Raw genomic sequence first — 16,143 nt, forward strand, 5'->3', positions numbered from 1 at the left:
TGAAACCTTCATTCAGACTCCTTGGAGCCAAATTCTAACATGAAAGGGTCACAACATGCTTCACTGGGCCAGTACAGTACAATGTTGTCACATACTTTGCAGTTCCACATTTCACAGTATTCTTTTACACTCAAGAAAACATGCCTGTATTTTACATTTATTTACAAATGCCAGAATTATATATCAAATTCTATTTGACTAGGCTGCCAGCCTTCACCCATCTCTCCCCAGTCATCACAATTACATAAAACCTGTTCCGGGTAATACAGCAAAAATCAACTGACTTGTTCCAAATCACCACAAAATAACTGCAGGTTATGAAAATGAAGCACAGATGATCTCAGGTAGCTTTATTTTTGTTAACTGAATCTTAAGACTTTATGCTAATAACAGGAACAAAACATCACACTGCATATAGGATAAGATATTTTAATATGCATTTCTTCATCTGAAATTAACTAGTGAAGATAGCAGTTTAAATCGGTATATATTCATTTGATCGGCTGATGGATGGCCGATCGGACAATGTGTGAAAGCAGTGCAGCAGGTTCTCACAACTGCAAACCGGAGATATGCGAAACACACACTACCCCCCCTTTGACCCATGTTAGTGCTTGTTTAGGTGGTAGAGCGGTCAGAAATGTTGCATTCTGTATTTTGTACGACATTCTGACCATTCGCCAATTTCACATTCGACATTCTGATTTGGCGTTACACCCATTCGAGGTTGGTGTGGATGCTCAAATTAATGTATACTGTTTAAATCATGTCCTTTTTATCTGTCATTGCTAATGCTCTCCCTCCTAAAAGGACCTAGTGATGAAACACGTATAAAGCAAGTCACTTTTCATTTCTGACATCACCTCTGCTTTTCCTCCGACTGTATGCTCCTTTACAGAGGACTGCTTCCTTGATGTATTTATTATACTGCATTGAATTTAAGCTGACATGTTTCTGAACTTTCCTGCAATCCTGCTACATACATTTCTCTTCTTTCTAGACCACTTTGTATATCATTCTTATTGCATTTTTTTTACCATCAACAAAAAATGCAATACAAATTTCTTTCCAGCCATCTGCTGTCAGTTGTGCAGACACAGAAAAAGATGAACCCCAAAAAGACCACTTCAGCACCCTAGTAGTTACCATTCTGTTATCTAAATGAATTTAATTGGCTTCTATCTTCAGTGTCCTATTGTCTAACCAGGCCAGTTAAAAGCCTGATTGAGTTAAGTCAGAAGAAAGGCAAGACACAACCATATGGGTTCACTCACCACACATAAGGTGAAGGGTGGGAAACAGGTGCAATGCCAATCAAGTGTATGGCAAAATTGGAAAGGATTAAGAGGAACTAGATTCTGACAGTGGGCACTGGTTCCTCTGATATGAATGTCACCTTTGCTAGACCTGAAAGAGCTAGAGCTTGTGGTGGTCTCCAGAGAGGTCATCATACCACTGTACTCGGCCCTCATTAGCCCCATCATACAGTATAATACCCCCTTTGGTATGTACCTGACCAAACATATGCAGCAACTGGAACAACCACAAAGTTTCCTTAAAGAAGAATAGAGGGAGTGAGCCCAATGTCCTGCACTGACTGCCTCAAAGCCCCGTTTCCATACTCGGCATCATACAGACTTCTGATAGGTGATGTCTACCTGGTACACAAGGCATCTGATGAACATTTTCTACATCTGCAAAACAAACAACATCAGAACTAGTAGATTAAAAGACCTAAATTTTCCTTCTGACATAAACAGGACATGTTGGAGACAAATACATGTTTCTTAGAGAATTCCCATTTTCTGGAACCGGTTCCCCATCCCTGTGAAGCAGTGTTCCTCCCTGTCCTTATCTGAGCATGAGTTGGACTATAGGACAGCTAGTCAGAAATTCACCCCTGATGATGGACAGAGACAGTCAGTAAATCATCTCCTATGTAAATCAAAGTTGTGGGTCATGCTTGTGTTGCATGGTTAGACCTATAAGGCCCTCATTCTTGTTAGCCTAGTATACACCTATGAACCCATGAATCTATGAAAGCTACCAGTTAGAGTTAGCTGGTCTTACATCTAAACACAACCCTGGTTGTTGAATTAGACGTATAAAAATCTTCGCTAGATTTAGATAGCTATGGGTGTTGTCACTATATTGACTAATGTTACTATGACACTCCTCCTCACAGAAAAACAGGAAAAGGGAGCTGATGATGATAACTCTAAACACACAACACTGATTCTGGAACCAGACTGGGACAAGTACCAGTGAGATTTAATTAGTCTTACACCCACGCACAACACTGGTTCTGGAACCAGACTGGGACAAGTACCAGTTAGATTTAATTAGTTTTACACCCACGCACAACACTGGTTCTGGAACCAGACTGGGACAAGTACCAGTTAGATTTAATTAGTCTTACACCTACGCACATCACTGGTTCTGGAACCAGACTGGGACAAGTACCAATTAAATTTAATTAGTCTTACACCCACGCACAACACTGGTTCTGGAACCAGACTGGGACAAGTACCAGTTAGAGTTAATTAGTCTTACACCCACGCATAACACTGGTTCTGGAACCAGACTGGGACAAGTACCAGTTAGAGTTAATTAGTCTTACACCCACGCACAATACTGGTTCTGGAACCAGACTGGGACAAGTACCAGTTAGATTTAATTAGTCTTACACCCACGCACAATACTGGTTCTGGAACCAGACCTGAAAAAGTACTAGTATTCAGAAATACACTGCAACAGCACACAACTTCATGTTGCTACAAGCCTGTGCATGACGCATCTGTGGACATGAAGAGAGTCAGGAGGCTAATGAGCACTGTAGTGACGTTGGAGGTATAGAACTGCAGGTAACGTACATGTGTGGAAGTACATTATAGTAGCTATATATCAACTATGACAAAAACATGTACTAGTAATTGCAGAATCGTCCAAAATGTAACAGTAAGTTGCAGAAATAATGTGTTACACATTAGCATCAACAAATGCAGCAAAACATGTAAGACTAGATACAAAACATACAGACCCCTGCTAGCGCAAACATCAGAGCCTGAGTTATCACTATACAGGGCACACAAACTTAGATGTGCACACTAGCTGCTTAGTTGTGCAGTCATCACACCCACTAATCCCTTCTGTGGTAAATCCAACTCCAGTCATGTCTTCCCCATCTATAATCAGATGCAAATGTGTACTAGCAAGCATACAGATCCAGTAAGGCTGAAATCTTTTTGGATCGTATTGCATATGAACATTCACAGGCATCCAGGTTATTGTTACCTGATTCACTGCTGTGTGTGTTACATGTCAATCATATGCTGAAGTGGCCACATTAACAATATACCTATATATGCATCTCTCTCTCTCTCTCTCTATATATATATATATATATATATATATATATATATATATATATATATCTACACATATATCCAGCTATCTAAATATATATATATATATATATATATATATATATATATATATATATATATATATATATCTATATATATACAGTCCAAGAATGAATGAAACGTAGATAAAATCCAAGGTAAATTTATTCACTCATGTAAGCGCTTTCATGATACACATATCACTGCTTCAGACCTTAAAACAAACACTTCCTACCCAACTATAGTTAAATAGTATTCAAACCAATCAAATCAAACCAATTAATGCTTAGAGTAATTAGTACTTAAAGTAAAACCAGCCATTCTGCAATATGTACAAAGTCATACTGGAAAAACATTTCAAGTATAGATACGTAATAAACATTGTAACATAAAATGCATTTGTTAAAAGCAATTAAAATATATATTTAATATGTTTCTTTGTCTTTCATTAAAATAATTTCATTTTGTTTGAACAACCTCCTATTCTTCAGAACTGGTTTCAAGGGTATTCTATCATTAAGGCCCTTTCCTTTATTAGCTCTTAATCTGATAATCCACCTAGTTTCAGAGGTCTCTGTATGGTTCCTTATATCACCACCTCTCTCATTAGGAATCATTCTCTCAATAACTGAGAACATAAAATTATGGTCATTACCTTCAGAGGACACAATACTGCGGTGGTGGTGCTGCGGTAGCATTGTCGCCTCACAGTTAGACGTTGTCCGTTCGATTCTCAGTTAGAGCGTCTTCTGTGTGTCGACATGCGTGAATGGGCATTCCTTCACTGAAGGTTGTGCATTAGGCCCGGCAAGCCAGCACGTAAAAATCTACTGCCAATCATTAGCGGACCGGAGTTCCGCTGTGGCGACCCCTAACCAGGAAAAGCCGAAAGACACAAACAAACCTTCAGAGGACACATGTTTGGCTAACGCATAACGCAACCATACAGAGACCTCTGAAACTAGGTGGATTATCAGATTAAGAGCTAATAAAAGAAAATGCCTTAATGATAGAATACCCTTGAAACCAGTTCTGAAGAATAGGAGGTTGTTCAAATGAAAAGAAATTATTTTAATGAAAGACAGAGAAACATATTAAATATATATTTTAATTGTTTTTAACTAATGCATTTTATGTTACAATGTTTATTACGTATCTATACTTGAAATGTTTTTCCAGTATGACTTTGTACATATTGCAGAATGACTGGTTTTACTTTAAGTTCTAATTACTTTAAGCATTAATTGGTTTGATTTGATTGGTTTGAATACTGTTTAAATATAGTTGGGTAGAAAGTGTTTGTTTGAAGAAGTGATATGTGTATCATGAAAGCGGTTACCTGAGTGAATAAATTTACCTTGGATTTTACCTACGTTTCATTCATTCTTGGACTGTCTTTAAACTAGGACATTCTGTGCCTTGGTTACTTCACCATTTCTTTGTGGATTTTTATGACTTTATTGTACCTTGGTGGAGTATTTATCCTAGCTGTTTCCTGTCTAGCGTTTTCTTGGATTTTTATTTTTTGGTTACAGTTGGGAACAATGGCTGAAGAACGTATAACTGTAACTGTTACACCTAAGATATAACTTGATTATTCTCCAGATGTGGAAACTGGAATACCAAAGAAAGCATCGTACAAACTACATGAACTGCTAAATAAGAATTCTCCAAATGTGGAAACTGGAATACCAATGAAAGCATCGTATAAACTACATGAACTGCTAAATAAGAATTCTCCAAATGTGGAAACTGGAATACCAATGAAAGCATCGATAAACTACATGAACTGCTAAATAAGAATTCTCCAAATGTGGAAACTGGAATACCAATGAAAGCATCGTATAAACTACATGAACTGCTAAATAAGAATTCTCCAAATGTGGAAACTGGAATACCAATGAAAGCATCGTATAAACTACATGAACTGCTAAATAAGAATTCTCCAAATGTGGAAACTGGAATACCAAAGAAAGCATCGTATAAACTACATGAACTGCTAAATAAGAAAGGTAATCCTTTGCTATCTAATGAGACTTTTTTTGATGGAAATGGTATAGAACATGAAGAAATAGACTATGCTGCCTTTCTGAGGGCAAAACATAGACTAGAGGATGGCCTATACAAGGTTAAGAAGCTATATACACAGAGATGTTATTTTGAAGCATGTTTGAAAAATCATGTAATTCCCAGAGGACTTAGAGTCCTGAAAATGCCAAATCGGGGGAAAAGCAACCTGAGTTGTTAAGTAAAGGGCAGCAGGTCAATTTAGAACTGAGCTTTAACTATATCCGCCTATTATTGGAATCCTCTGTTAAAGAAGAGGAAGAAATAAGAGCCAATGTCATTTCTGAACAGGAATCATTATTTGCTTCATATCCACATAAATTAGTGGATGAGAAATGTGCTTCAATAGCTGAATCTGTAGCAGTTTTTGAACATAGACTGCTACGACAGAAATTTCACAAACTTGAAAGGGACAAAAAGGGATTTTAAGGAAGGGCACATCTTTGTATGGCCCAGAAATAGCAATTATGATCATATTAAAGAAGGTACGACCTTAAAAAATGAGAGGGGGGGGGGCCATGTTAAACAACACGATGACATCACTATAGAGAGTTTTAAAGAGGAGAGGAATTTAGGAGCGAGAACTAAATCTAATGCTCCTCCAACTATCAGCGTTCCTTTAGCGATGACTTCAACAGCTCGTTTAAATGGTCGAATGGAAGGGAAGCGAAGGCTGGAATCCATCGAGCAAGTGTCACCAGCTTTTGTTCACTCGAGTGAAAAAGTGGAAGAGAGGCGAAGGCTGGAGTCCACCGAGGAAGTGCAACAAAAGAAAGATACATTAGGAATACACTATGATGGACAAGAAGGTGCATCAAAACAGGTTTTTCACACGTTTCCAATAAAACTGAATACGTCAGAGAGCCAATTACAGAGAGGCAGGTCGTACAGCATGAACCGCAACAAAAGGAAAATACCTACAAGCCCTCCAGCCCTGGGTGTATCCAAGAAAGCATGGAGAAAGGAAGTACAGTTTTAAATATTTCCTCAAGGAATCTGACTGAACATGAAAGAAATGTATTGGAAAGGGGACTTTCTTTTATTCCATCACAACGGAATAAGGTAACTGATACCATTTTAGATTTGCACGTTTGGTAGGAATGTTTTGTTAAAAATTCTTTTTAAAAATCAGGGTGGTGAGCCTAAAGATGTTAATGTATATAAGAAACCTAGTCTATTTATTCCACGCAGCCATCCAGTTATTGATGTTTTTATTAACATTTGTGAAAATGAAATATTTGAAAATGTGAAAGGTAAAAACAGAACTAAAACTTTCTCCAGTTTTAGCAGGGATAAATGGAATGGGTTAAAACAATTACAGTCTGACACAAATGTTATCATTAAGCAAGCAGATAAAGGTGGCCCTGTAGTTTTAACGGATAAAATGTATTATGACACAGCGATGTATGAAATGCTGGTGGCCCTGTAGTTTTAATGGATAAAACGTATTATGACACTGCGATGTATGAAATGCTGGTGGCCCTGTAGTTTTAATGGATAAAACGTATTATGACACTGCGATGTATGAGATGCTATGGGATACCTCTATGTATGAAAATATCAGCCAAGCTGATATGGAGGGGATGTTATCACGACTGGATGGGATACTATACGATTGTTTATTAGATAATACCATTTCAAATGAGCTATACGATTACTTTAAGGTAATAAGAACCTCTAGTGCCTAGCATACGTGGTCTGCCAAAAATCCATAAGAATGTATATCAACCTCCTTTAAGACCTATAGTGTCAGGACATAACTGGTCTACAAGAGTCTATCTCCATATACGTTGAGAAGAATTTAAGAATGTTAGTAAACAAGAACAGGAATATTCTAAGAGACTCTAAGCAATTCTTGCAGGACCTACATGTGTTTAATAATGCATATGAAAAACAAGGTGGAGGTCTGCTATTAGTGACACTAGACCTATGCTCGTTGTTTACTTGTATTCCAAATACAATCGGATTAGAATTGTTGAGACCAATATTTGCTGGAAGAAGGGACATATGATGGAAAGAAAATAGATCTAATATGCTTATTAATGGAGTTAGTTTTAACCAATAATGTGTTGAGTTTTGATGGTAAGTTATATAAACAGAAAGATGGTGTGGCCCTGGGGACGGCAAGCACAAATAGCTACGCCAATTTCGTCATGGTCACATGGGAAAACAGGAATGTGCTTACTAATGAAAGATGGTCCCAGATCCAGTTTTATAAACGGTTTGTTGATGGCCTCTTCCTGCTATGAAGTGGTGATGATGCAACGGTAAAAGAATTTACTACAGAAATTAATAACAGCACTGACTTTCTAAAATTTGAGATTAAATACTCTAGACAGGAAATAGAATTTCTTGATGTAATGATTAGTATGGATGATGTGAATGGGATAACCACCAAGTTGTTTAGGAAGAAATGCCATAGAAATACTTTACTCTATAGAAGCAGTATGCATCCAGGACATATCTTTAAGAATGTAGTAAAAGGGCAAACCCTTAGGACTTCAAGGCTAACAGCCAGGGATGATGAATTTAAGGAAAAACTAACTAGTCTGAAACGCAGATTTAATGAAAGGGGTTACACTGATAGTATGACCTCAGGTATCCTGGATGCATCTACTTTATGGAGAGATAGTACAGGTAAGCCTGTTTTTCAATGCCCAATAATGATAGAACAGGTTATATTTAACATAAAAATGAATCTGTTAGATTCTCTACTTATTTTACCAGCGATGTGAATATAATAACCAGTGTGATAAAAAAGAACTGGAATATATTAACACAGAATCCAGAAATCAAACAAGTCGTAGGGAAAATCCAAGTTTTATATTTAAGAACAGGAAATCTTTGAAAAGGATGTTATGCTATCCACACCATAATAAGGGACAAGATATGGCAGGAGTAAAATGGATGGTTCCTTGTGGGGGATGCAATCAATGTATATACATAAATCATGAGAATGTATTTACACATCCAGACACTAAGCGAATATATGATTTTAGTGTAGCAGCCAATTGTAACACAAACCATGCTGTCTACTTGGCAGTCTGTCAGAAATGCTCTGCATTTTATGTGGGCAAGACTGACAGACAGCTAAGATTTAGAATTAGGGAACACATTAAATATTAGGAATGGTGTTGCCACTAATGCGTTAGCCAAACGTGTCCTCTGAAGGTAAAGACCATAGTTTTATGTTCTCAGTTATTGAGAGAATGATTCCTAATGAGAGAGGTGGTGATATAAGGAACCATACAGAGACCTCTGAAACTAGGTGGATTATCAGATTAAGAGCTAATAAAGGAAAGGGCCTTAATGATAGAATACCCTTGAAACCAGTTCTGAAGAATAGGAGGTTGTTCAAACGAAATGAAATTATTTTAATGAAAGACAAAGAAACAAAGAAACATATTAAAATATATTTTAATTGTTTTTAACAAATGCATTTTATGTTACAATGTTTATTACGTATCTATACTTGAAATGTTTTTCCAGTATGACTTTGTACATATTGCAGAATGACTGGTTTTACTTTAAGTACTAATTACTTTAAGCCCAGTGGTGGTGCTGCGGTAGCGTTGTCACCTCACAGTAAGATGTTGTCCTGTTCAATTTTCAGCTAGAGAGTCTTCTGTGTGGAGACATGCGTGAATGGGCGTACCTTCGTTGAAGTTTGTGCGTCAGGGCTGGCAACTCGGCACGTAAAAATCTACTGCCAATCATTAGCAGACCAGAGTTCTGCTGTGGCAACCCCTAACCGGGAAAAAGCCGAAAGACACAACAACAACAAAATGGTGCAGGGTTTGATTTCTTTAGGCTCCATTGCCTGTTTGACTCTGGGTGAGTCACTTCACCAGACACCACTCCTGGGCTGACTCTGAAAATGGTCCATGGAGATCAGTGCTCTACCCCCGAAAAAAATACCAATAAATATATTTGTTCAAGCAGCATAGACTGCACTGTCAGAACTCTATTTCTGTTACATTATCTTAATCATAACAGTAACTATTCACCAAAGAGGCTCTGCTGTGCACAGTGCATTGTGTATGAAATGTAGAGCCTTTTACGAATCTTTGATGACTACATCAAACACGTGTTTATTTATGCTTATGACATACTGAGACCATGTGAGTTCAGTACGGATTCTTCTGAGTGCAGTTATTTTAAAAGGATAAGTTAGTTTAACTCAGAACTGAGCAATGTTTGTGTTCCCTATTCCGAAAGGTTCCGCTACTATCTACTCTCTCGTTCACCTTCTCCTCGAATCGTAATGATGGTATATATACACACAGCATGCAATGATCCGGTAATAAATCTCAGTGATATTTAATTACAATGTTCTGTTAGTTAAAATAGCACTTCATAAAGACAACTTAGTCTTAAGCATTTATTGTCTGTTTCAGAACTCCATGTTCTCCATGTCATTCTGCTAAGCAAAGTCTTACTATATTGTTCTAACCAGAAAAACAAATCTAATTGGTAGTGAAGTAATCTGACTTATGAATAATAAAAATTATCCTGCTATAAAAGAATTAAACAATTTATAACACTGGCATAAAATACCCTAAAACCTGTATATAAGACCTTTCAAGCTATAATGTTACCAATTTAAATAAAACACTGTAACACTAAAAACACAGATTAAAAGATAAAATGCTTATGTGAGGAGGATTCACTACATTTATTGATGGAATTTTGTTTTCACCGATCCTCCCAAAATGACCAACGTGATTTTCAGAAAAAGTAAAACTGACCAAAGTCCACTTGCCATGTCATACTTATTATATATTAGCAGGGCCCCTGGCCCCAAAGTTAATAATATCTAATAATTGGTGCCATGTTTTTACATTCAGTCTAATCAGTATTTACACTATTCAAGCACTATTCATACTAAGCATATAAAATACAAGAACTTCAAGCAGACACATACGGTACCCTAAGGGGCTGACTTCTGAAGTGGCCTATCAGGTGTTTTAGGTTCATATCTGGTCACAGAAACTGGAACAATACAGATGTTCCAAAAGCAAAAGAAGTAGCTTAACACAAAACTAAATTTAGCATGGTGCTGGGACAGAAGATGGCACTTACTATTTTGGGTGGTGGCAAATCAGGAAGTTTCTTCTGAGGAGCTGGTAAGTATCCCGATAAATCTCCATTGGTCAGCACATGTGTGACATTCAGCTCTAAGGAAACGACAAAGCACACGTTTCAGTTTGAATGCTTCTACTTCCTGCACTCTAGGTTATACTACTGGAGGAAGAAATGAAATTAATACAGAGTTTCAGAAAATGTTTATGCTGCGGACCTTAACAGATGTTCCTTTTCTAGAATACACTTTTGCAGGCCTACCTTACTTAATTTGAATGTTCAGTATGTTTGGTTGTATTTCAAATAATATCAAAAAACAAAAAGACCGACAGGCAGAGAGACGTAAAACAAAGTCTGTTTAATAAAACACAGACAGTAAACATGGAATACAACTTTAAAAAACAAGGATGAGCGCTTTCATACCTTCTAGGTTACTTCATCAGATCCAAATAAAACACATAACCAGCAGCCTTTATAATTCAGTGCCTCAGGTCACATCACCTCAATACTGGCTTAATAGGAATCACATTATTTAACCCTTTCCCATCAGTAGCTCGGAGTATATGCATCCATTTGATTTCAACACATTCTATTTGTGTCCTTACATTGCCTCCTCTAGGCCCTGGCACATAAATCTCTATAACCATAAATTTAAACCAGTGATTGCATCCTGCAGCTCTTAAATGTTTTGACAATGCATTCCTCTCATCACTTCTATTTATACTATAGAGATGCTCTCTAATCCTGTCTCTTAAGGACCGGTTGGTTTTACCAACATAAAAACATTTGCAAACCTCACAAGAGGTGGACTTTTTACCTGTTGCTCTTTTTGCTTTGGATTACTTGTGTTTCAAATAAACAGAGTTCGGCATGGAGTACTAAGTGCCGTAAAGGAATGGCGGAGCACATTTCATCATTCACAATAGTTTCAGTTCCTCTACCGAATTGTTTAGCATAAGTCCATTTCTGTGATTCCTGCTCTCAAAGTCACCAAAGGCTCAACTTCTGGGAGAGATTCTGCCACGCTCTCCCTAAGCTAGACTTCTCTGCAGTTATATTATGTCTTTTTTGTATTAATTTTTGCCCTGCCTTCTCATTAGGACCTCCTGAAATCGACTGGCACATTCAACCCCACTGGGGTGAGAGCTACACATGGAAGATCATCACATAGGCAGCTATCAGAGTATTAGCTGCTATCAGAGTATTCGCTACTATCAGAGTATTCACTGCTATGGCCTTTACTCCTCCCCGCCAGCTGGCAGTTGCATCTGCATATGCAAGGATCTGTTATGCACATTCCCATACAAGCCCCATGAAGGCCACCAAAGAAATGTGGCAGTATATATCCCTAGCCAATATGCTGCTTGCCACTGCAACAGGTACTGGCATTGTAGGGGAATGGACTGTCTCCCTCTCCCTCACTCCAGGATGGGTGAGACAATGTCATTTGCTCACTTTGATCATCTCCCACCTGGTTCCTTCAATGCTGCAGCTGCTAATGAATTAATTTCAGGTTGCTGGGGTGGGGCCATAGTGGAAGCTTCATGTCTCTATGGCATGGAGAAGGGTTACCAAATTACACTAACAAAAAATGTAACTAACCTCTGTGAAGATCAGCTGCTATAATGCAGTCAAATGTTCATAAACCATCAATATGAAGGACTAGGCTTATAAGGGCCTCAGGGTCAATAGCGTAGTAACCTCCTAACATCCTATATACAGTGTCATAGAAGCTAGTGTCTGCAGAGAAAATGTATTCTTTATTCCTGTACAGCATCTACTAAATCAATCAAGAGATGTTCACAGACCGATATCAAATGTTCAAAAAGCACTAACAACTCACAGATGGAAATGAGGTCATATCTCATCACTGGCAACTGCTACGTTACTGTGTAGAAGGAAGGATGTATCGCTAAACTTTCATACTTACTAACTGCTCGTCTTCACATTGATGGTTTATGAACCAAGCAAACCAAACTTCAGTTTAGAAAGCAGAGGTAATTCAGGAGAGCACCAAGCTGCAAGTAATCCGCAGTGGTGGTGCTGCGGTAGCATTGTCGCCTCACAGTAAGACGTTGTCCTGTTTGATTCTCATTCTCAGCTAGAGTGTCTTCTGCGTGGAGACATGTGTGAATGGGCGTACCTTCGTTGAAGGTTGTGCATTAGGGCTGGCAACTCGGCATGTAAAAATCAACTGCCAATCATTAGTGGACCGGAGTTCCGCTGTGGCGACCCCTAACCGGGAAAATCCAAAAGACACATATATACCAAGCTGCAAGTAATACCTGGTGATGAACAAAACTGAAATGAGCTTGGTTCTGAAAAATATGAAAAGATTCTGTATCTGACTGACATCTATACATCACACGATGTGAAACCTGGAACAATTTGTAAGAAAACAGAAAGCGTGTCTTTTCAGTACTATGTCTCGTGCTTGAAAATAATTTGTTGTAGGTATAAAGGGGAAGGTGTTCTAATAGGTCCCACTGTGATGGTGACAGTTACACCTGCTGTTAGCGTGGTATTTATCTGTTTAGCTGATGGTATGTAGTGGTAAAAGCTGTCCATTAGGTTCTTCTACATATAACTGTTCTCCATATCTTTATGTATGTTCGTATGTGTCCACTGCATACCCACTACACTATGGCTGCACTCACATCTTTACATGTACAAAACAGTTTTGTGAGAAAGGATCAGGCAGTTAAACCTCATTTTTTCTATATCAACATCTTTTTGTTCCATCAACATGTTGCTGTCAAAAGCTGTCTCTGAATCATTCAAACACCTGTGGGGTGCACACATTATGAAAAAGAAATGCATGTTGCTCGTAGTAAAAGCATTTTCTTATTCAAATGAGTGTTCTGCAACATATCTTGACATTTCATTTATGAATGTAATGCTACTCATATCACATTCAGACTAGTCACATGACAGTAACGTATGACAAAAGAGATGGGTACATCACAGTCACAGAGAAGGAATTCACTATTGTCAGAGCCAGTTTGGGCATTTTACAATTAAATATGACACAAAGACACAGTCAGATTACAGAGGAGGGAATTTTCCCAGCATGTAGCTGTCTGTCCCACTCCACAAAACTTACTAGAAATGGTAAAGCTCACAGTCTGAGCTGGGATGTCTGAGCTGCCATTGCAATGGCCATTCTAGCTTCCTCTGTGTGCCACTTCATATGATGAAGAGCACAGATGCCCTACAGCTAAATGGAATTATTCCCATATTGAAGTAAACAAAACATTAGAACTCACCAATGTAGGATGTATAGTTTTCAAAACATAAGTCACTATGAGTATGAGCTGTATGTGCAGGTCATTTAGAGTTATTGTCATGTTATCCAACAACAAATGATCATCCTGTACAACTTAGTAGTAGAGGTGTTTTCACCCTTCTCACTGTACATCACAAGAAATGTACATCCAATTCACACCATGCAGGCTACGCTTCTTTTCCCTGGTACTTTTGTACTGCGTGCATCTGTTGACATGCATAGTAAGGGAGGCATGGAAGTTAATGAAGCAAAAAAAATGCCCTTAAAATAGGAAAATCTACTTACATGTGAGAGATGGCGGTATCTACGTTTCCATTTGAAACCAGCATTTTCTATGCACATTGGTTATTACCTTTCACATAAGCATCCTATGGGACAACCCACACTCATAAGCAACAAGTGCATTAACATACATCGCATCACTCAAAAAATCAAGCAAATTATACAAATAATTATAAAACAAATATGAGCAACACAATTAGCAGTTTTATTGATTTATTATCATGTGTTTACCAGGATAGTGTGACTTGGTCAGTGAAGTAATTTGTTTTTCAGCCCAGGAAGAAAAGCTCCATAAATCGATATGAAAAAGACAAAGTACAGAAGAGACAGAGAGGAAAAGTTACAATAATTGTCTTTGAAGGATAACATAATAATACAAAGAAAGCTTATAAGGAAACAGTAGCAAGGCAGGATTTAATCTTAAAGATTTACAACAAAATGCATTGATAATAAGTCACAATTACATTTACAAAGCAGATTTCTGATAAATCAATTTAAAAAAATCAGTTACAGTCATAGACAGCTGCACGACAGTAATAGGGCGCAATGGGGGTGGTAGTTGTGATGCAGTACTGAGCATAAACTGGAGTAATAGAGAGGAGTTCTCAGGTAATAGGTACATTGTGCAGAGAGGCCGTAAGGAAAAGAGATTAGGTCTAGAGGAGTTAGAGTAAGAGGAGGGAAAGTAGATTCTCAAACAAAGGGATAGAGTAGCCAGCAAAATAGTACAGCTGGGGGGGGAGGGCAGCAAGATAGTACAGTTTGGGGGGGGGACAGCAAGATAGGGTGAAATTGAAGTGTATTAACCCACCACCGAGTTCGCGTAGGAATGGGCGTGTCTGTCGTGATTGACATGTGGGAGGGCGGAGCAGTCCCCCTCCTCTACAATTATTAGCGCAATCAAAATACTTCCAACCCTACAGGAAAATACAGGTACATTGGGGGCATTTAAGGGTTAGCAACCCTTGTGACAATTCTTGCAAACCAGGAAATACAGTTTCTTATGACCACCTTATATCACAATGGGGTATCTCCCCAACACACACAGTTTTTCTTTCCAAACGTCTACCGTAGGAAATACTTATTTTTATATTATTTTCCGTCATAGTCCAAGAGCCATGGACATAAATATTGCCATCCCATTCCATTCCACTAGTAAAAGCATTTAAGGCAACAGTAGAATGAAAGAGCTACTGACAGAAACGCTGCGGTTAAACTAATAAAAGCTTTCAGGTAACAGAAGAATGAAAGAGCTACTGACATAAGCACTGCGATTCCACTAATAAAAGCATTCAAGTAACAGTAGAATGAAAGGCCATTGACATAAACAATGCGGTTCCCTAATGAAAACATTCAAGCAATGGTAGAACGAAAGAGCCACTGACATGAATGCCGCTGTTCCACTAATAAAAACATTGGTAAAAGTAGAATGAAAGAGCCATAAGTCTCAACCTTCCATCGCCAAAACGAGGAACACTCACCTTCATAATGTAGAACAAATGGGCAACATGTGGAACACATACTAATGGCTTACTAACAACTTCAACTAGAAAGGTCATAGGATGGCTAAAATATGCTGGTTTTACTAAAAAATTCCTAACACTGAATGTGTGACAAACTCAGAACTTTTTAAGACCTCAAATGAATCAGCGCACAAGTATTTTGCAATAAGCATGTAATTACTGTTATACGTATAATGTTTTCTGTATTTTCTTTATAATTTTGCTAATCTGTTTGTAGCTCTATATTACCTAGTGTTTTGGTGGAATCTTTCAATCAAACAGTGGGCAATGCAGTCAAAATGGTCGCAGGTGGGGTTTGGATGGGGCTTGCTACTGCGCATCTGGTGGGTTAATACACTTCAATTTCGCCCAAGATAGTACAGCTGCGGGGAGGGACAGCAAGATAGCACAGCTGGGGGGGGCAGCAAGAGAGCACAGCTGGGGGGGCAGCAAGAGAGTACAGCTGGGGGGGACAGCAAGACAGTACAGCTGGGGGGACAGCAAGATAGTACAGCAGGGG

General features: G+C 38.3%; 1 protein-coding gene across 3 annotated transcripts in view; it reads right to left on the reverse strand.

Moving 5' to 3' along the window:
* AFAP1L2 (actin filament associated protein 1 like 2) overlaps positions 1 to 16,143 on the reverse strand; it is a 2,783,820-nt gene that overhangs the window by 1,592,006 nt on the left and 1,175,671 nt on the right. For all 3 annotated transcript variants that reach the window (XM_044055822.1, XM_044055821.1, XM_044055820.1), the window contains one exon: positions 10,554 to 10,648. In XM_044055822.1, the coding sequence (XP_043911757.1) occupies positions 10,554 to 10,648 (95 nt within the window). The remainder of the gene's footprint in view (positions 1 to 10,553; positions 10,649 to 16,143) is intronic.

Source organism: Protopterus annectens, chromosome 14.part0, assembly GCF_019279795.1.
Source record: "Protopterus annectens isolate FY-2018-M chromosome 14.part0, PAN1.0, whole genome shotgun sequence".
In the NCBI taxonomy this organism is placed as follows: Eukaryota; Metazoa; Chordata; order Ceratodontiformes; family Protopteridae; genus Protopterus; species Protopterus annectens.